Source organism: Crocuta crocuta, unplaced genomic scaffold (assembly GCF_008692635.1).
Source record: "Crocuta crocuta isolate KB4526 unplaced genomic scaffold, BGI_CrCroc_1.0 scaffold41, whole genome shotgun sequence".
Classification (NCBI taxonomy): Eukaryota; Metazoa; Chordata; class Mammalia; order Carnivora; family Hyaenidae; genus Crocuta; species Crocuta crocuta.
In genome coordinates this window covers 13,732,391-13,754,201 of record NW_027529428.1, presented here as the reverse complement: position 1 = coordinate 13,754,201, position 21,811 = coordinate 13,732,391, and the positions used below count along the sequence as shown (strand labels likewise).

The 21,811-nt window shown below is 44.2% G+C and overlaps 1 protein-coding gene across 1 annotated transcript in view; it reads right to left on the bottom strand.

Moving 5' to 3' along the window:
• SMARCA2 (SWI/SNF related BAF chromatin remodeling complex subunit ATPase 2) overlaps positions 1-21,811 on the bottom strand; it is a 176,602-nt gene that overhangs the window by 142,381 nt on the left and 12,410 nt on the right. Inside the window, exons 2-7 of the mRNA XM_077759300.1 lie at positions 21,015-21,280; positions 17,413-17,542; positions 10,678-11,061; positions 10,426-10,562; positions 4,407-4,536; positions 3,904-4,051 (exon numbers count right to left, since the gene is read on the bottom strand). Of these exons, the coding sequence (XP_077615426.1) occupies positions 3,904-4,051; positions 4,407-4,536; positions 10,426-10,562; positions 10,678-11,061; positions 17,413-17,542; positions 21,015-21,239 (1,154 nt within the window). The 5' untranslated portion in view covers positions 21,240-21,280. The remainder of the gene's footprint in view (positions 1-3,903; positions 4,052-4,406; positions 4,537-10,425; positions 10,563-10,677; positions 11,062-17,412; positions 17,543-21,014; positions 21,281-21,811) is intronic.

Here is a 21,811-nt window from a genome sequence, read left to right as displayed (position 1 = left end):
GGGTGGGCAGTGAGGGTACAGGAGGGGCTGGCTGCTTTAATGTAGAGAATTTTATTTCTTTGTGGTGGTGGTTGTCGTTGTTAATAGAAATCTTCATTTTAAATAATGCTCCTCTCCAGACAATTTCATCTTCCCATCAATGGGATTCAGCAGGTAGTCCGATAAAGAGATTCAGGATTCTAAACTTCCCGAAACAACAACACATGTAATACTGGATAACTGCGGGAGACTCATTTGCTGTCCTCATGAGTACAGAAAATTGAAGCAGAATTAGGTCACTCAGGTTTTTCATACAGATTGAACAGTAAATCAAGAGGGGTTACTGTTCCAGCAAGAAAAAAGAGTTCCATTAAAGGTAACAGATATTTGTTCAGGTCCAGAGGAGAAGTTTATGATTCCTGGAGGAGAGTTATTTGAACAGAAAATGACACTGGTACATTTTGTTCCTTCAAGGAGCTGAGTGACACTTTAAAAAAAAAAAAAAAGAGGGAGAGAGAGGAGGGTGGGGGAGAATGACTTTTCAGAACTCTGCTGATAAAACAGCCCTTGGTAATTCTTGAGAAGGAGTTTCAGGGTTGCAGTGGGGACCGGGAAAGGACAGAAGGCACGCTTGCTTCCTGAAGCAAGACACGCTACTGTTTTCACACTGAATTCAGAACCGATGCGAAAGAGGGCTGGCGTGAGTCAAAGGCATCCTTTTCAAACGCACTCCTTTGAATGCGAAATGCGTCTTCCACACGAACGCTTGTGCAATCCATGAGTTTACATGCTCACGCGACAATCCGGAGCACTTTTGCCCAGGTATCTAACTCAGGATGGGAGAAGTGAAGTTAGGTATACTGACGGGGTAAGAGAAGCATGCCGGAAAGACCACCACCACAACCACCATCACCACCACCTCCACCACCAAACTGGAACGCTCTCTCTGATGCTTACCTACGGAAAAAGGCACTAAGTTCCATCATTCAGAGGAAGATGGTCAAGAAATAAAGGATCCAATTTAGACGGGAACAAAATGTCTTCACTGCAGAGACTGCACAGATTTGAGGCAGGGTGTTCACACGCAGAAACTTATTTATGCTGTTGCTGAATCAAGAGGGTCAATTTGTCAAGATTCTGATTTTATGATGAGCAAGAGGAACAAGTGAGTGACTGAAGAGTTAGAAAGAGATCTGAGATTCTGACAACGTCCTTTCAATCTTCACAGACAAGGTAAGTGGTATTACAACGACCAAAGACACGAACATCTGTCAGAGTTTCTGACAGATGATTTCTTGCTCCAACTAAGTACATAAAATTATGAAGGAGATATCTATCTACCTGTCTATTGATATCACTTAGACCTTGCTCAAATAATTGATCAGATGGTTTTTGCTCTAATTAAGTATATATAACAAATATATGTATATATATTACACGTACACACATAATACATGTATGCATATATATATATACACACACATATATAATATATATATTTCACATCTTGCTCAAACACTCAATCAGAGGTAAAAATACACAGGACCATTCTAGTTATCAGTGCGAAAGACTAGTAAGGCATTCTCTCAAAGAAGGGCCAAAGGAAAACTTCCATAGTTGTCTCTTACAAGAGCCGAAGGGACTTGATCTAGCCCATTCTAAAGGATCAAGTTAACTCATCTCTGCAGATGAACAATTTATCTCCATATGGAGAAGCCAGCCATCACTCTCCGATTAAAGAAGATAAAGGATGCCCTGCCCCGTGACGCTGCCTGTGGAAACCTGAGCTCTTCCTCACGACTGGCCATGGGCAAGTTCAGCCCAAGACCCCACCAGCTCATCAGACCCAGAGTTGCCGGAGCAACCATGAACAAGAGCCATGCATCTTTACGAAAGAGGAGACATTTTATCCAGTGACGATACTAATAGCAAAAATAGTCATTCCACCACATTCTGCAGGGGTTTCTAACTTAAGAGATATCGACTCACGTATTATTTTTTTCTTCTTGAGGCAAGACCGGAGGACGAAACCCTTTTACACACTGGGATGGGGTAAATAGTACTACTTAGCGCCAAATACTTTGAAGGGCCGTCCATTAAGATCACTTTCAGAAAATGTGCTAAAAATCGGAGCTCATTACAAGAAAGTGCTACAAGTAAAGTTCTGGTAAAAATGAAGAAAACTTAGGAGTCGGTAAAATGCACATACAGCCCCCCCACCCCTGAATAAGAGGGTTGAATAAGGGGGGAAAGTCCAGATGTGTTTCTAGGTATAGAGAGTGTCTACGCTGTGAAGGTCGTTCACATGACGGAACAACAATGCTGGCAGCTTTGTACACTCAAGGTAAGGAGAAAAAATGTTAGCTTTTAGGAAAAAGGAAGTCAGACTTTTAGAGTAACTAAACAATACCCCTCTATGCCATTTGCTGTCTTTTTAAAAAATACCTTTAACTTTTTAAAAATTCAGTAGCGACATAAAGAAAGCACCGCATATGAATAAAGTTTCTGCTCCAAATGGGAACCTGGCGCTAGTATCTGACTTTATACCGCACAGTGATCTGTCTATCAACACTGCAATACCAGGTAATGATGTGCGTCTAGCACTCTAGGGATATATACAATTTAGGAAACAGCAGTACAGAAGCTCTTCATTGAGGATTAGTAATAGTAACGAGAGGAAAGTTATGCTCTTCACCCAAAAAGGTACACACATTCACTGGCAAGTTACTGTGATCTCTTTCACAGTTAGCTATCAAAGCTGGTAACAGTATTTTCATCTAATAACATGGAAGTCCTGTGCTTTTCAATAAAGACTAAGGTAATGTTTTTAAAGGAAACCTAGATGTTATTTACCAACCTTCCCTGCAATTTCTACACTTTCATTTTCTTCTAAATTAAATAATAACTAGGAAGTAATAATAGATGATATGTACCGAAAGTCTTTGTATCATTTTATCTCGCCCCCTACAACAGGTACTATAACACCTTCTTTCAACGTATGTGAAAAATGAGTCATGGAAAAGAGATGTAACTTCGCCAAGGTGACAGAAGTGACAAGACCATGCTTTCTGGACAACTCCAGAAGCTTCTGGAATCTCTCTTTGGTTAACATTAAGCACTTACATCAAGGGTCCGATAACTCCAGCCTGGGGGCCAAACACTTTGCACAGCCTGTTTATGTAAATAAAGTTTTATAGGAACACAGCCCGCCCATTACTGTCTGTGGGCTCCCAGCAGTGCTGAGAGGCCTTTGCCCTGGTCCTGCAAAGGGTGAAGTGTTTACCACCCCGCCATCTGCAGAAAAGGTTTGCCAACCACTGATTCAGATGAAAATTAGGTTTCTGGAGTTAAGAGTTCAACCCCACATGAGGACACTTCTATGGGGCTTATTACCCCTAAGGCTGGGCCAAGCTGTAGACCCACAAACGCACGCATTAAAACAAAGAAAATATTATAGTGAGCCACTAAGTATGCTTTAGTAGCACGAGATGTGTCATTAACCTGAAGGTCTGGCCTACCTACAGGTCACACGCAACCACCGACCAGTCGAAGCCATCGTTTGAGAATCAGCAGACAAACCACAGGCCCTCCACGAGCCAAGTGGGACAGGCCCTTGCTCTCGCACCCACAGGCATTCCAGGCTGGGCTTGGAGCTCTGCATCCCTGGTGCCTAACACGTGCCCGGCACGTCACAGCGGCCCAGGACAGCTTTCGGGGCTCAGCGAATGGCAACCTGGGTCCTGCCGTCCCTGAGGGGCCCCTCCTTCCGCCGCCATGGCGAACAAATAAATCCTTGTCCCCAGGGCATTCTTCCCACAGCGGGAGTTTCGTTGGGCATGTGCCCTGTCCCGGAGGGAAGGGTGCCCGCGGCCCCAGCGGCCCCGCACGGCGGGCCAGGCGCCCCCCGCCCGCCCCGGGCCTCACCTGTACTCCCGCTCCTGCAGAATCTCCACGGGGTCCAGGCCCTGCGGCTTCTGGATGGGGCTGATGCGGCTCTGCTTCTGCTGCAGCTGCAGGATGGGGGANGCCTCCCAGCTGTTCCCCGGGACCCCCGGCCATGGGGACAAGTAAACTGTCTCCAGGGAAGGAAGGAAGGGACGAAGGAGGAAGAGGGGGAAGGCAGGAGCGCAGGGGAGGGAAGGAGCCAAAAGGAAGAGAGAAGAACCTGGCATCTACCCGCAGAGGGACATGACATTCACTAAGGAACACGCGCAACAATGGTCCAAAAATGACTCAGGTCAGAAATGGATTAAAGGAACGGATGGACATCGATTCACGTAGCTCTACTGTGCTTCCTGGTCTTGGTTTGTTTTTAAAGAATTACAGGTGCGTTCAAGGGTTCAGAAAAGCAAGGGGGTCATGGAACCGGCAGAGGTGATTTGGGGGCGGTCCTAAAAAAATCACATTTTGCAAATTGCACCAAAGACCGGCTGCAGGCAGACCCGGGTCCTGTTCTGCAACAGCCTTGCTGCTGGGATCCTGGCCTTGAAAATACAGCCAGCAGCTTGGCCAGTCCTCTGATGCGAGCCAAACGGGGTGCACATTTTCCTTAATGGCCTATAAAGCACATTTCAGGCTGAATCAGTGCATCTCAGAAACTTACGTGTTTTGTTNTACTACATATTAGAAAATGATTCTAAAACACCTCAGTGTGTGTGTCTGGGGGCAGGGAGGAATCCACTCATCCCACCTAATAAAAACTAGCAAATATTAAGATTCAAGAGAGCATTTTTCTCATGCTAACAGAATAAAGGGATATGCAATCATCAAGCTTATCAAAACCCACTTAATAACTTCATTTAACGCAATTTTCCACATTAAACTTCGGGGGTTTAAATTGGTTGCTAGGTATGGACCTAAAATAAGAAGTGTTCTCCGTCTCTCCTCCTTAGGTAAATTTTTACTTACTTCAAAATTATAAATAAGATTAGTGATGCTACCAGATGAATTAGTAAATGAAAAAAAAAAAAGAAAGCTCAGTAAGCTAAAACCTTTGCATCTTTCTAGGTATTTTCTGTATCTTCTCTAAGAGAAGTTAAAGTTCTTCAACAGCAACAAAATAATAGTCTTTATGCTTCAGAGTCCCTTAATAATTAACCATACAAAGACATACATTATGAAAAATGAGACATATTTATTCAATTTCCAGCAAACACCGTTTAGAAATGGGCTTCAATTGACAATCCAGGGGGAGTGTCAGCAAACATTTTGACAGGAGGAATGTGAGGAAACAGAACAAACTCCTTAGGAAACTGTGTGTGTGTGTGTGTGTGTGTGTGTGTGTGTGTATGAGCACGCGCGCGTGTGTGTGGTGTTATTCTTTTTCCTGTTTCTCCTTCCCCGTAAAATCAGGTAAAACTTCCCAAAACACGCAAAGCTACATAATCCTGAGGGAATCTGTGGCCCCTGGGTCTCGTGGGGGGATGGAAAAACTCTTGAGAGAAAAATGCATTTTTAAACATTTTCTATTTTAGGCATTGTAGATGTACTATTATAATAATGAGATTCTTTTCCTCTAAGCACTTTCTGATTTTTTTTTTCTGAATGGGAAAGTCTTTTACATAATGTACCGCATTTCATAATATTTTATATTTAGAGTTTCTTTCATCCATATATAAGAAACCAATTTCTAAACATTAAATATCAGGGTTGTTAAGCATGGGAATGAGTTACGGAGGAACGTTTTAGAATATTTCCTCCCTAGAGGTCTTTAAAACCAGGCAGATTTTTCCTTGGGGTTGTTTTACATGTGATCCAGTCAAAAGAGAGGAAACAGAGATTGCTAACAGTTATGTGAATTTTCTGATTCCTTTTTTTAAAATTCTCTGTTTATTCTATAAATCTCCTTTATAAACCCAAGGAACTGGTAGAATTAAATATATTTAAAGACTTGGAATAAGCACGCTAAATAATCAACTTAATACACTGAAGCCCTCTGAAAACACCACGAACTGGAACAAAAAGAAAATTCCGGTCTTCGCGATAACAATGACTTCACAATCAGTTCTGGAAGGGTTTTTTTCCTCCTTTCAAAGTTTTAGTAACTCCTCAGCAAAAGCCCTAACAAGGGCAAGGCATTCCACCTGTTCCGGAAGCCTTCTTTAGCNCGAACCGCGAGATCATGACCTAAGCGAAAGTCGGACGCTTAACCGACTAAGCCACCCAGGCGCCCCTCAAGTCACTATTTTTAAAGCCACGTTTCAGCAAACGAAGGTGTCCAGAGTACGTCTCCTATCCCTGGTTCCACTTCTGGCCACTTTTAGCCTATGACCCAAAACTAGATCTAATACGCACGCACAAGGCTACGCTTCTTTAATCCATTAAATCCAAAGACATTCTTATCTGGCTGACTGACCCTTAAAATTGAGAAGCAGGGAGAGACACAAACATGAACCTACGTATTCAAGCCTCCAATGCACAAAGTACTGCGGTTTGCTGCGAACAAGACGGGTGCGTTTAAAGCACCCTGCACCTTTCCAGGTCACCTCAGCTCTACCACCAACTGGGTGTGTGAGCCTGAGCAAGTTACTCAACCGTGTGTGCCTAGGTTTTCTCACCTGCAGAATGGGGATAAGAACAGCACCACCTCTATAAGGTGGTGGTGAGGTACAATGAGATCATGTAGAAGTGCTCCCCCCTCTGCTCTTGTTATTTTTATTGCTGCCACGGCTCCAAAGGTTAAGAAGTCTAGGGGCGCCTGGGTGGCTCCGTCAGTTAAGGGTCCGACTTCAGCTCACGGCTTGTGGGTTCGAGCCCCGCGTTGGGCTCTGTGCTGACAGCTCAGAGCCTAGAGCCTGCTTCGGATTCTGTCTCCCTCTCTCTGCTCATGCTGCCGCTCTCTCTCTCTCTCTCAGAAATAAATAAAAATATTTAAAAAAAATAAAAAAAAAAGAAGTCTAATTTAATTATTTTCGCTTTCTAGAAAAATCCCATGGCAAAAGAAAGGCCTTTTAGGAAATGTGGTAGTGTCTTAGCTGGGAACGTTGGGAGTACGCTTTTCTACAGCAAACTTCAAAACGTCTCCACAGTTTACAACTCAGCACAAACACTCAGATAAGTCAGCTTGCTGTGTGCTTCCTGCTAATCTGCTATCAGAGCCACTTACAAGCAAATTCCTTTCCTCACTAAACACGGCAAGTTCACTTACCGCGTGGGTCTATTTTTTTTCCTCCCTCCAACAGATTACATAACAACTTCTATTTACAGAGGCCAGGGAACTGAACGCAGCTTGCCGCAACTGGACGTGCCCAGAATGTAACTACCTGCTCATCAGGTTTCCTGCCCGTCCCGCAGGCGGCTTAGGGACCAGAGGTACCCAGCTGGCTGGGCTCTCTATCCACAGAAATCATCTCTGCACCAGACCCTCGTGGTCTGCCAGATGATGACTTCTTCCAGATATCTTCAAATGCAAGACAAATCACATTCCTTACCTTATCTCCTACCCGGTTCTCAACATAAACAATTTAGCCTGGATTGTCAAGGCACCAAATGTGTCTATTTTCCCGAGTCCTCACTCTGGAAATCAAGGCAGATGTACTATGCCCTGATGTCCCGGACAGCCTCTCAGGGTAGCTAAGGTGTAGAGGTGGGGGGGGTGGGGAGTCATTCTCGGATGTACCCCTGTGCCTGATGTTATGAAACCAGGAAACTGAGCCTGGGTGGCTCAGTCGGTTGAGCGTCCTACTATTGATTTCGGCTCAGGTCATGATCTTGCATCGGTCTCTGTGCTGACAGTGCGGAGCCTGCTTGGGATTCTCTCTCTCCCACTCTCTATCCCCTCCCCCACTGGTTCACTCTCTCAAAATAAAAAATAAACTTAAAAAAAAAACAGGGAAACAAACTTATGAAAATAGCTGAGTCTCACATGTACAGAATTCCTGTGCATCCACAGCTCACAGTCTTTTGGCACACTGGGATAGTTAATAGTCTGTGTCTTAAATAAGGATTGAAGTGGTTTCCGTGTGTTGAAAACAAAATAAATGTAATGAAGTGTATTTACATTGAGCGTACCTAGAAAATTTAGATACCTAAAAGGAGGGCCAAAAACAAACAAAAAATCTTCTTATTACGGTTCCTAATTTTAATTTTACTTTAGTGTCTATAAAAGGGAAAAAATAAATCGAAATGAGGAAGACGATGGGTTACATTTGCACGGAGCCCACAGCAGGCAAGGACTGAAGAATTATTTCTTCAGTGTACAACTCCTGCAGTCAACCAGTAATCAATCTGTGATGAGGTGTGCCATTTTGGGTGAGTTACAGCTCTAGGAGGAGGCTTGAGGCAGACCACCTCCACCAAAAAGATTCTCCCCACACATGAATAACGCTGCAAAGCGGGACAAAAGAAAAATGGAATCGTAGCTACCGCCAGGTAAGTGGACATACTTAAAAACTGATTGTTTCCTGAATTATTAGTAGAGAGATTTAAACACAATAATACTTTTTTTTATTATTATTAGGGAGGGATGGAGATAAACATCGGAGATGGGTAAAGACATGGAGCCCTGTCTTCTAGAGAGGGTCGGGAAAACACATTCAGGATTGTGTTTTCTGGGGCATGAAGTGGTCGCTCTGCACGAGCAGACAACCTTAACTTTGATCCCTAAGTTTTACTACATCATTGGGTCTTCTTATTAGAACTTCGGGTGAAAAGTTATCTGCAATGAATTGATCACCTTTCTACTGCCTTAAAGGAGGATTTGGGATGTTCTCCTGCTAAGTGTAGGTCATTCAAAACAAAACAAACCAATGCTTGCAGAGGTCTGCAATGAGCAGGCGTGCCAGGATACGCTTCGATGTGCAGTGATGTGTGCCTACTGACAGGGTCCCACACCCCTACCTCTTGGGAGGTGCTTAACTATCTGATTGTTGTCATTCAGTCTCTACTGGAAACTACCCTGAGGGCCAATTTCTTTGACATTGTGTCCAGAGAGCAAGTTAAGAGGCTCCACATGAGTAAATATGTTTTTCCTTTTAACACACACAGGAGGAAAATGCCTACATCTGGTGCACACAGTTTGGGAAAGGGTTCTTTCCCTGGTCGTGAGCTCCATCCTGACCAAGGAGCCCATACGGGGCAGCGGTTAAGGACGTGGGCTCTTGGGGTCAAACTGCTGGTATGTGAGTCCTGACTCGCCATGTTCTAGGTGTGTCCCAGGTGCAAGGTACTCGTTGCTGAGCGTGGTGCATGCTCCCTAAGTGTCAGCTCTGCACCCAGAGATGTGCATGTATTTCTTTCTTCCATCTGGCTGCTTCCCCAGAGCTGGAGTTATGCCATTTTAAAACCTCTAAATGCATCAAATATGCAAAACTACCATTTTATGTGCGGTTTTCCTGTACAACGTTTTCAGACCCTGAGGTTCGGCGCCATATGATCCTTCGCCTACCAAAGCGCCATGGTCCCTACACAAAGATCTGAACCTGACAGAGTCCTTTCTTAATCCTTCAGAACCCATTCCTAAGGCTACATTCACAATTAACATGGTGAGTTCATCCCTACCAGAAAGGAAACACAAACTCAGAAGGCAGAATACTCAATGGTAGTAATAATCTGAACGCCTCCCCAAGCCCAAGTCTCCAAAACTAGAAAAAAGTACCCATTTCCTAAATCGATTGTTTTCAGGAATCAGCAAGTCATGGCCTGCCCTAAGGAGTGGGAACTATTCACAGGAAAAGGTATCAATGTCAAGGGAGACCCTTGGAATTCAAAACTTTCTCAGACTCAAAGCTCTGGTCAGGACAGAACCATAAACTCTTTGCTTATTGGTGGCTAACAAAAAAAACCTTTCCAGAGAAGATAAAGTGCGTGGAAGCTCACCCACACCCCACCCCCCAGCCTCCTGAACCTCTGAATCCTATCAGTGGGGTCAAGCCAGACCACCAGGGGGCCCTACAAAGGACTATCTCCTCTCCACCTGTTACATAATAGCACAGCTCCGGCTTTGATGCCAGGGTCTGTATAAGAAATAGGCCATGTGGATTCCGTTACTTGGTTTATTATGAACAAATGTTAGTGGTGCCTCCGCCGTGCAGTGTCTTTGACAATAATAATAATAGCGATAATTAAGAAAATAATCCCACCTGCAAAACCTACTTGACTGCCTCATGCTAGAAAAGGCTCTGGTTTCCTCCGAGACACGGGTGAGCTACTTGCTTGGAATGGTGAGGATCGGGTACCAGCCCCTGCTGCCTCTCCTGACTGCCGGGAAACCGGGGTCTTCTTGCCAGCTCGGAGGCGGCAACCATCGGGGCTCTCCTAGGCCCCGTGCCCCTGACCTCCCTGACCCTGATTTCTCTTTCCCTTTGCTTCTCATTTCCTACCTGATCATTGCTTCACTGCAGGTACGCTCCTTGGAAGCCTCCCTCAGTGCTTTTTGCCACACAAAACGGGTAGAAATAAAGCAACCAGCATAAGATGACTGGCGGAGAGTGGATTCTAGGGACGCACGCAGAGGATGGGTCGCACCGGGTGCTGGGTTCTTAACCTGGGGGTGTGTGCACGGGCTTCCCGACGCACATTCACGGGGCATGTACCGCTCCCTGCCTTCACACCATGCAGCACAGGAGCCCAAGGGTCCTGGCCGACTGCGCGAAGCAAAACCCGGGAGTTAAGGAGGTACGACGAAGGGCTAGGCGGGCCCGGGCGTCGGTCCTTCTCACCGGAGCCCCGCGTGACTCACCGCGTGGCCCGCGAACCTACCAGATGGCCGGCTGTAGTTAACAAGGGCCTGCTGCTGCTGCGGCTGCTGTGCCGGCGGCGGGGGCTGCGAGGGCGGCTGCGGCTGCGGCTGCTGCATGCCCGGCAACGTCCTTTTCCCCTGCACCGCAAGCTGCAGCGTTTCGGGGAGGGGCTGGCCGCGGGCCAGCATTTTGTAAGCTAAAATCTGAGCTCGCAGCTGATGCAGCTGGACGGGGCTGAAAGGCGAGGGACCTCTGCTGGGCTGGCTCATGGCCTGCGGCTCGCCCGACAGGAGGGGCCCCGGCTGGCTGGGCGGCATCTGGGGTGGGGTCGGGCCGCCCCCCGACATCGGGCTGGAGACGTGCTCTGGGGCTCCCAGCGGAGACGGGTGCGGCGACATGTACCCTAGAATAAAACAGGAGAGGCGATCACACGCTGCCCCCAGTGACCCGCGAGCCAGGCCTTCCTGGCTACTGGGATGATTTTCTGCAACAGCACTGCCTGTTTAGAGGAACGTACGGTATACACCATTTAGTGATCACAGAAGAACGTGGAATTATCAAATTTCTATACACCAAAGGTATATAATTAAAACTGTCTAGGAGTCACATTAGCAAGTAAAAGAAACAAGGCTCATTTTAATAATATGTTTCATTGACATCAACAAACCCCCAAATAGTATCATTTCAAAATACAGAAATTGTTAGACATAGTTCATGTTCTTTCTTTTTTTATAGACTAAGTCACAACACACCTCAATGAGGAAAAGCCACAGGTCGAGCGATCAAAGGCCGCATGTGTCCTAGAAGGTAAACGGTCAGTGGCTGTCACACACCTAAACGAAAGGCCCCAGGGGACAGCAGTGTACATTAAGAGTAGCTTGAACCAAGGGAACAAAGCCTGGAGGTGTGTTCGATATCACAACGGGGAATGAAGGGCCTCTTACGGAGACAGCAAATGATTATCTGGTGTATTATGATGCACAATTCCTGAGGGCCTTCACTGCTGTAGACACTACCCAAGTTAAGTGCTCCCTCGAAACAGAGCCTGATGGAAGGATTGAGCGTAGGTGACTTATTTGGAAGGTGAGACGATACTGGCAGAGGTACAGAAAGGTGGCATGAGGCAGCGATGGCGGCTGCGACAGTGGGTATCTGCACATTGATCTCGGGTGGAAGCTCTGGGTCACAAGGTAAATAACTTGCCTCCAAATTATCCCAGGGAAGTGGGGGAGGAAGAAGCTTGGGGTATTTACACTCTCAGGATCACCAGTCACTGCTTATGTCACTGGTGGCGACTCTGGGGGATCATTAGTCCCCAGGGACTTTTCTGGCTGTGGGTAAGAGGGACCCAAGTCAACCAAAGGCAAGATGGTGGTCTGGCCAGCAGCTGTCAGGCTGGCGGGAGCACAGATGGTAAGGAAAATTAAAGGGGAAGCAGTGGAGTACACGTTCTACCTCTTCAATCCCTACAACATCCACAGAGCCTATGGGTCGTTCCCTTTTTTTTTTTTTAACTTTTTCTTATTTTTAAGGTTTATTTTTGAGAGAGGGAAAAAGAGAGCACGAGTGAGGGAGGGGCAAAGAGAGAGGGGGACAGAGGATCCAAAGTGGGCTCTATGCTGTCAGCACAGAGCCGGATGCAGGGCTCAAGCCCACGAACCATGAGATCATGACCTGAGCCAAAGTCGGACGCTTAACCGGCTGAGCGCCCCAGGAGCCCCCACTTCATTTCTTTTTTAAATAAGGAAACCGAGGCTCAGAATGTGAGCGAGTTACCCAAGGTCACACAATGAGATCATGGTGGCTCCAAGATTCAAACTGAAGTCTGTCTAATTCCAATGTATCCCTGTTCTCTCCAGGGCCTAATATTAATCTGGTTTTATAAAAATAAGTTAGAGACTTGAAAGTCTCACCCATCTTCTAGAACCATCTACAGTATAACAGAAACAAGAGAATAATCTGTTTGGGTTTATAAGAGATCTACGTGGGAAACTTCAGAATACTTTTCTTGGGGAAGAAAACTCAAAAATGCATGAAATACTTCAAGGAACTCATTTTAAGGAGATGAACTGCATATCCTGGCCAAACAATTCCTAGAAAAACATATGACTGAGCACTGTGGCAGGGAGATCTGGGGTGAAGTGAAGGAGGGAACAGAGCGGCCTCCTGCAATCCTAAAGGCTGTCCCGAATCAAACTAAGCACTAATTAATCAAGTCACCAGTGTCCTGAGACACAATATAAAATATTAAATTAAAGGTCACTGCATTTTAATAAATGTACTCGAGTCACAATTATCACAAAGGTCATCAAACAGGCGTTTATTAGACATCTGCTTTGTGTTTGAGCCCACGTCAGGGTTGGGCTGAATGAGCTCCGTGCATCCACGTGGGATCACAGAGGCGCGAAAGTACCTGATCAACAATGACTGGGGACTCAACCGTCACCATGTGCAAGACTAGAAGTGCGGAAAAAAGGGATGTAATCTCTTCTACTTTGAATTGCCATTTGGAAAGGGAAACAAATTTAGACTGACCCTCTAAGACCAGCGTAGGTGTTGTCCAATCAACACGTATGAGAAGTAGAGCTCTAGTCAGAGAAATCCTGCACAAGATCCACTGACTCTCGTTCTCCAAATCCCTACTTCATAAGGAAGTGCAAAACCACTCAGCTACTAGGGTTCCAGTTAGTCACAGAAGTTGGCCAAGAAAATGCCCTTGAACCTGAAAGCAGGGGCAGCAGAAATGTAAAGCCCAGTATGTCACTACTTACAACAGAAAATGTTTAGGGGCACCTGGGTGGCTCAGTCAGTTGAGCATCCAACTTCAGCTCAGATCATGATCTCAGTTTGTGGGTTCAAGCCCCGCCTCAGGCTCTGTACTGACAGAGCTCAGAGCCTGGAGCCTGATTCAGATTCGGTGTCTCCCTCTCTCTCTGCCCCTCCCCGACTTCTGCTCTCTCTCTCTTTCAAAAATATTTTTAAAAAAAGGTTTATAACTTTGTCATTAACATTCTTCCTTCTTAATGAGGCTTACATTTGCCCCTTAATTGTAATGCTGGGGCAAAATGGGAATTTATTCATTATGGAAACATCTTCCTGATACCATTTTGGTCAACCCTCTATCTACCACAGAGGGAGAAACCTGCTACTAAAAGCTGCCTACTGGCATTTTCATAGTAGATGGGATATTCCTTCTACATTGAAATAGGTCATATGTCTCCGTCTTCTGGTCTCTCCTATATCCTAAGGTCATCAGTTATAGCTTACCCCAGGATAAGTCATACAATGCCTAATACAATGGGCCAAAACACCAGACAATCCAGTCTAAGCTCAGCTGTTTACCAAACTGCTCTTTTAAACTATGGAGTACGGGCAAGATAGAGCAAGGGAGGAAAGTGACACAGTTACATTAGGGACAGTGATTAAGTTTACCTCAAATTCGCTAAGGAAGAAGCTGACAGTGGAATAAAAATCATTTTTTGGAATTCATCAATGCAACCAAATTTCACCTCAAATGTGACAAGAAATACTGGGGATGGGAATTTCTTTTCCCCCTAGAAAATACAGAGGATGGTAACAGAAGCATCCTATCACAGTATGACATTAAAAATGTGACAGTGTTTCAGCTGAAGAGAGAGAGAGATTTTTTTTTTTTAATCCTACATTCCATAAAACCTCAGGAAAAACCAGAATCTAAATGATGAGACAACATAACGTATTTTAGTAATTGTCTTCAGTTGAGAAACAGGGTGAGGAAATTGCCTGAGAGTGAATATGCATTCGTCTGCAGGACGCCAGCATCGGTATGGAATCTATTCTTTTTGAACTGGTCTGATTTGCTCATTCAAAAGTGGTCCAGAAGTGGCAGTTTTGCGTCCCTGGTCTTTGAGGGCCATTATCTCCCCGGTTTCACTGAAGCAGTCAGAAGAATTATTAAAATCCTTTTAATAATCTTGAACTTAGAAGTGCCAGTTTTTATATGAATTTTCTCTTCGCACACACATACATACACACGACACAAACACATGTGCACACACAAACATTAAATATTATATACTTCCCTTTGAAGGCTTTTTCTTTATCCAACAGACTAAAAATAAACAATGTTATCATTGGGACCATAAGGTACACAATTCAGTATTTATTGAAGGAAATGGCTTTGCTTCTCAACCAATACCTTAAAATAACCTAATATGTTGCTAGGTAGTTAAAGGCAGCAGCGTTCCAATCAATACCACACCTCTCTATACCTGTGTGTTTATAAATGGTTTTTTACAATGGGGTTTTTAAAGATACATGCTCTTACAGTGTCTAAATTCTTTTTAGCTCATTATATAGAATAAGACTCTATTATACCAATACTACTGTACTCAAAACTATGCTTTTACATAACTCATTCCCCAGCCTGCAATGCACTTTGCTAGTTTAGAAAAAAATATTACATGCTAATTCTGATTCCATTTGAATGCAGACCTCTACATTTCCAAGTAATTATGACTTCCTGAAATTATATAAAAATTAGTATCTTTAGAACTGTTGACTTGCGAATGCATCAGTTCACTTCTCTGCCTAAATGAATGACATTGGCTAGGTATCTCTCTCTCGTTATATGCTAGACATTATGCCAACGTCTTGGAGATTCCAAGGAGAATCAGAGGAACCAAGCAACGAGAGCAATTCTAAGACACATAAACTTAAAATGCTCACGTAAAGTTCACGCATCAGAAGTGTTTTGTGTTGGAGTTCTGCTCGGACCCTACTACTAGAGGTACTACAAAGCCGGGAGCAGATAGAGCAGGCACCTGGCTTTGAGAATCACTGAATGTCACTCATCCACACACCCCAGGCAGTACAAATGAGATCTATATTGTCTCTGTGAATGCACCCGCCTCCTTAGAATTTAACTGTTAAACCTGGGAGTGCTGTCTAAATCCATTCTTGAACACTGAATGGGTCAAATGTTTTCTTCCTACACAGCAAAAAGACCCACTGGATCATGGTGCTTTTCTGACAACATGGTGGCCAACACCGGGTAAGTCATCTGCGACACTTAGACCTGTCTGCCGTCAAAATTCAGATCGGGGTCTGGGATATACAAAACCTGCTTGAATGTTGATGAAGACACACTCCTATGCCTTCATGATTTACTTATGTATATATCTGCTGAAACTGTGAACACATTTCTCTAAATCCTCAGTCAAAAAAATCTCTCCTCGGATGGATGGATGGCTGACCATGAATAGAGAAAAAACCCACACATATTAAACTACAAAAGGGTACACACAACAACACATAAACCACAAACTTTGAATTCTATAACAACATTATCAGGGTTAACCGGTCCTAGATTAATGCACGCTCTTATGTGCCGAAATGACCATAAAATGACTGTGAAAACAGGTTACACTGTACTTGAAGATTTGGAGGTATCTTTACTACGTCTTCAATAGTGAAGGAAGAAGACACCAAGGAGAAGAGAAATATACCATATGTTGATTGGCCATTGTTATGGGTTGAATTGTGTCCTCTACAGAGATGTGTTGAAGCCCTAACCTCTAGAGCCTATGAATACGACCTTATTTGGAAACAGGATCTTTGCAGACGTAATCAAGTGAAGACGAGGCCTAATGGATTAAGACCCTAAACCAAGGACTAGTGTCGTTATGAGAAGAGGGAAATCTGGACACGGGCACAGACACGCAGGAAAAACATCACATGGAGACCAAGACAGACTGGAATGAGAGATCAACAAGCCAAAGAGTGTCAAGCTGTCAACCACCAGACGCTAGAAAGAGGCAAAACAAGATTCTTCCCTAGAGCTCTACTGCCTTCACGGAGAGCACAGCCTTTCTGAAAGCTTGATTTCAGGTTTCCAGCCTCCAGAACTGTGAGAGAATAAATGTCTATTGTTTCAAGCCACCCCCCACCCTACCACTGGTTTGTGGGAACTTGTTACAGCGGCCCTAGGAGACTAATACAGCCGCCCACCAACAACGACAGATAATTCCAGTGCCAGAAAAAAAGCCACCTTACAGACAGCGTAAGAGCATGCAATCCAAGGGACACGGGTGGCCCATCTTACCTTCACATCTATGTGGTCATTTGGAGATACACCTGGATTCTCCTTCTGGCTCCATCACTTACTGGATGTGTAAACTTAGGAAAACACAGTAAATTCTTGGAGCTTTAACTTCCCACTCCCCCAGTCTCTAACAGCGGGATGCCTTTATTTACCTTACAAGATCATGAGAAAGAATCTGCATAAAGTACACAAAGCACTCTGCAGATTGCTTGGACGCAGGGAGGCTGGTAGAATTTATTAGTATTTTGGAAATAAAACTGCCCATATAAACTGTAGTTGTGTCGGTGGGGGAACAGGGAAATGAAGCCTGCAAGGATTCGATCTGCCTTAGACACGTTCTTTGGAAGTCACAATTAAAACAACCAATAAGAGGGGCATCTGGGGGACTGAGTCGGTTGAGCGTCTGATTTTGGCTCAGGTCATGATCTCGCAGCTTGTGAGTTCAGGCCCCGCGTCAGGCTCTGTGCTGACAGCTCAGAGTGTGGAGCCTGCCTCAGATTCTGTGTCTCCCCACCCCCTCTCTCTCCGCCCCTCCCCTGTTCATGCTCGCTCACTCTCTCTCTCTCTCTCTCTCAAAAATAAATAAATATTAAAACAATAAATAAAATAACCAATAAGAAAGATGAAAGGCTATGGAATGGAGCCAGTATCGGGTGTGGAGCAGACACAAACCTTGGCTGTGTTGATCCATTGGACTCTGGGGAGGACCCATGCCTGGGTGTGGTGGCCGCATACCGGTGCCCTTCATGGATCCACAATGGAGATCTTCTACAATCCCCTTGTCGTGCATACCATCAATGGGCTGAAACATTTCAAGGACGTCAGTTAGATGCCACTTTAGGGTACAAAATTTGTATTTGGACCCTGAAGATCACTCACATTTAAAGTCTTCAAAATTGTGGCACAATTTTCTATGGCTCACATGATAGTCATCTATTTGTATACCTAGACTGCCTCTATTATTATAGGTATTATATGTTTTACAGGTGGGGACAAAAAAAAAAAATAAGGCGATATCAACAGGGCCAGCAAAACTGCCTGTAAGTCAAAGTTAAGGCTGTAAACAGTTGGATTTTTTTGGGGGGCGGGGGGGTGGTAATGTCAAAAGCCTACAGATAAAAAGAAAGTCGTGCTCACGAGGCAGATAAATAGAAGCTCTTCTTCCACACCCTTTTAAGTAAGTCCTGAAACCTGCTGTATGCTGAAGTTATAGAGCGAAGTCTGAAGGGAGACTATTTGAAACATCTGTAATGGTCTATTTTTTGGTTATTTTTTTTTTCCCATCATAGAAAGAACAATATGGAAAGTTTAAAAGTCGAAAACAGAAAGTTCTATGCAGTTGGGAAAAGAGGAACAGACAGAGCAGAACACCATACTTCAAGGGAAGGAAGGTCCAATGGACAAAGCTATACCCTGGAGAGAAGAGGTCTTGAAAACGATTCAAGGCAGAGGGTGGAAAAAAAGTTAAGAACGCAGGGCCTGTTAACGGGACGTGAGGCCTCGTACGTAACAGGCTCACGATAAAGAGCCATTGAGCTGACATTAATCCAATCCAGAATTGGGCAACGGAGCATGTGTTTGAAAAAAAGGAAAAGCCTATCCCTCCCCACACTGGAAGAGCAATTTTCAGAACAGCCTGGAAGAAAGATTTCCAGGAGTTTATAGAAACCAAATGACTTCGAGCAAGAAAGCATGAGTGTTTGCAGTTTTACAGAAAGGAAAGTTAATTTCTGCAGAGTCAAAAGCACGCACTTGAAAAGAGGAAAGATTTACCACAAAGAGGATGTTCAGAAGAAAAATGGGAAGAATTTGGTATAAAGAGTGTCTCTGCGTCTCTTAAATAGTAATAATAGGGAGGAAATCAAGGCAACACGAGCAGATGTATTTAGGCCACTTGTTTGTTTATTTCCAGCGACGCTGAAAAGCAAAAAGCTGAATCTCAGAAGGGGAAGGAGGAGAAAGACAAGGAGCAGAGCTGCCTGTGAAAGGACTCGAAGAAAGGGAAGGCATCTGGGCAGCAGGTGTGAACTCTAGGTGCTTACCCAGGTCCCCACGCAAGGCATCATCAGAGGGGCTGGCATTAACGAAAAGCAGGATGGGAAAGAAAAACAAAACAAAGCAAAAGAAAATGAAACAAAAAGCAGTATCAACGGGGGAGGGGTGGAGGGGAAGAGAGTATGGGAGAACGCAGCAAAAACGCTAGGTCACAGAACAGAAGGGATTGGAAGAGATCATCACCAGTAAAAGCCAACCCAGTGCGACAACCTACCACGGAGCCAACACTCAGTCATACACTTAACTTTCAAATGCTTAAATACTACTAAAGGTGAGATAAATCTTGCCTTCACATTTTACCTTTCATTTGGGAGGCGAGACCGCCTCAGACCATCCTGAAATTATTTAACCCAGTTGGACTAAGGCCTGTTAGTGACAGATCAGACCTATAATCGCTCCCAAATTAATTTAATAAGAACACAAGACAATGTAATGACTTCAGTATGTCTGTATGTTCAGTAAGTATCCTAAAGACTATGATATGAAAAATGATCAGCTTTATTTCTTTAGATACCTGAACAGCTAAAATCATGTTAAAAACAGAAACAGAAACAAAAAAGCAGAGTGAGAACCTGGGGATATTATAGGGATAGGCATGGTATGTCGTTAAGTGAAAAGAGGACTTTTCAGAGTAATTAATAGTGACGCTATGATTATTCTATTACGGTAAAAGAAAAAGAGAAAAAAGCAGACCTATATATGCAGACCTGTGCTTACACGGTACTTTGACTGAACCAGGAGAAAAGTAAGGTCGTTCCCGACCTTTGTAAGCACAAAGCTGTTACCTGGGGTGAAGCCAAGATTAACCATATCTTTCTTTTAAAAAAAAATTTTTTTTAATGTTTATTCATTTTTGAGAGAGACAGAGTATGAACAGGGGCAGAGAGGGGCAGAGAGAGGAGATGCAGAACACAAAGCAGGCTCCAGGCTCTGAGCTGTCAGCACAGAGGAAGACGCGGGGTTCGAACTCACAAACCATGAATCATGACCTGAGCCAAAGTCGGACGCTTAACTGACTGAGCCACCCAAGCGCCCCTAAACCATTTCTTTCTTTAGCTCAGTGTGGTTTTACTTCTCAAAAGAACTGTATGTTACTTTCCTGATTTGAAAATCTTCACAGAACAAAATGTGTAAAAACAGCTAAATAAATAAATAGACGACTTACATAAATAAATAAATAAATAAAACGGGTCTTCTCTTTTTGGGCTCTGATGCTTTACCTTAAACTTGACCTATATAGTCCTACACAGAGGAAAGTCTTGCTCCTTTTTGCTGGAATCTTTCTGTTTTAAACCAACAACTGCCACAGCTTGCCTACTTAAATCCAAGGGGCAGCCCCACGTGCCTGTCCACCCGTGACGACACCCAAAAAGGGGATGGGGAACCTCTGTGTGTCTCGGCGGGCACAGCCCTCCGGTCACATGCAATGGCCTCACTGATTTTCACTGGCTACCAGAGCAAACCACCACAGGCCCTTGCTGGCTTTCTCAAAAGGCTGTTTTCCCTTCTTTGCATCTCCCGCAAAGGCCTGATGCCAAGTTGTACTGATAGGATCATCCCTACAGCAACCATCCGAGCCTCATAAACAGAAGATTATTATAATCCCAGTCCAGAAACGAACAGATAGGGACCTGTACTCTGCAAAATCCCAGCCCTCTTCCAAAATCAAAATAAAGCCACTTGACAGAGGGATAGCAAAGTGCATTTTAGGGATTCCCGAGAAACTATTTTATTTCGATACAGTCTTTTAAAAACATCCCTCAGGAAATGTCTTGTTTTCCTTTCACTCTGTAGGATCTATTTTTTTTTTTAAATAAATTTCAACATTTTTAGGGAAGAATCCATTTCAATACGTCCATTCATGGATGACATGTTATTTAACATCTATGGTTGGAAAAGAACCAAGACTTGCTCACTAATACACTTACTCACCAGGCCAAAATACCCGCAACCTACAAATCACAGACTGTCAGAACTGCATATTCTACCTAGTATTTTTCAAAAAGCCAAGATCTGATCTTCCTGTACAACATCTGTAACAATAAAAAGATCTTCGGAATGTATGTTTTTAATAAGATACAAGATAAGACAAAGTCCTAGCTTGATTCTCTTGTTAACAATAGTAGGGAAAAAAAAAAGAGAGAGAGAGACAGGGTTATCAGAGATATTAGCTATCCATGACTCAGAAGACAAGAGTGAACAAGAAAATAAACTCTTACCTTATGCATTTGATGCATGCCTTCCTGCGGAAAGTCGGCAGACCCCATTGTGGGCATAGGATGTGAGACACTTGGAGGCCCGGGACTCGGCCCCATCATACTGTGGACAGAACTTGGGGAGGGTCCGGGTCCCGGACTAGGTCCAAGAATTGGCCCAGGAGAGGGTCCAGGCCCTGGCGAAGGCCCTGGATGGGGCATTGCACCAGGGTCTGTGGGCGTGGACATCTACTTCTCCTGTCTCTGCCAGTCAGTAGAGTGACGCTGCGCTGGGAAGAAGGAGAGAGAAAGGAATGTCTTCAGCGTGATGTTGAGATCAGAATGAAACAGTTGTTAGTATCTGACAGCGCCGTTTCTGTAACAAACATCAAACAGAACTGCCCCGTCTCGTCCAGATGTTTGAGTGACTGTGATATATATCCATCTGCCCTAGTCTTTATGAAGACCACTTGTTTAAAAGGAAGGAAAAAAAACCCACTCTAAATGATTCCCCAGAAAGATATAAATCATCTGAGATACAAAAAAGACTCGCTGGAGAAACTCAAATTTAACACATAAGCAGAATTCTAAACAAGTTTGAAATTTATTACTGAAGTCAACAGATGCTATTCATTACTTACTGGCTTGGGCACCTTACAAGTCATTAAACCTCCTCCCCCCCCAAAGCCAGGAGAATATAAAACCCCTAAGAGTGTATCCAACCAAGACACGTTTTCATAAGTAAAAGAGCATTCAAAACTTCACAGAGAATTCTAGATACTTAAAAGGAGAAATTTCAGAAGTTGACAGTAAAAATGAAT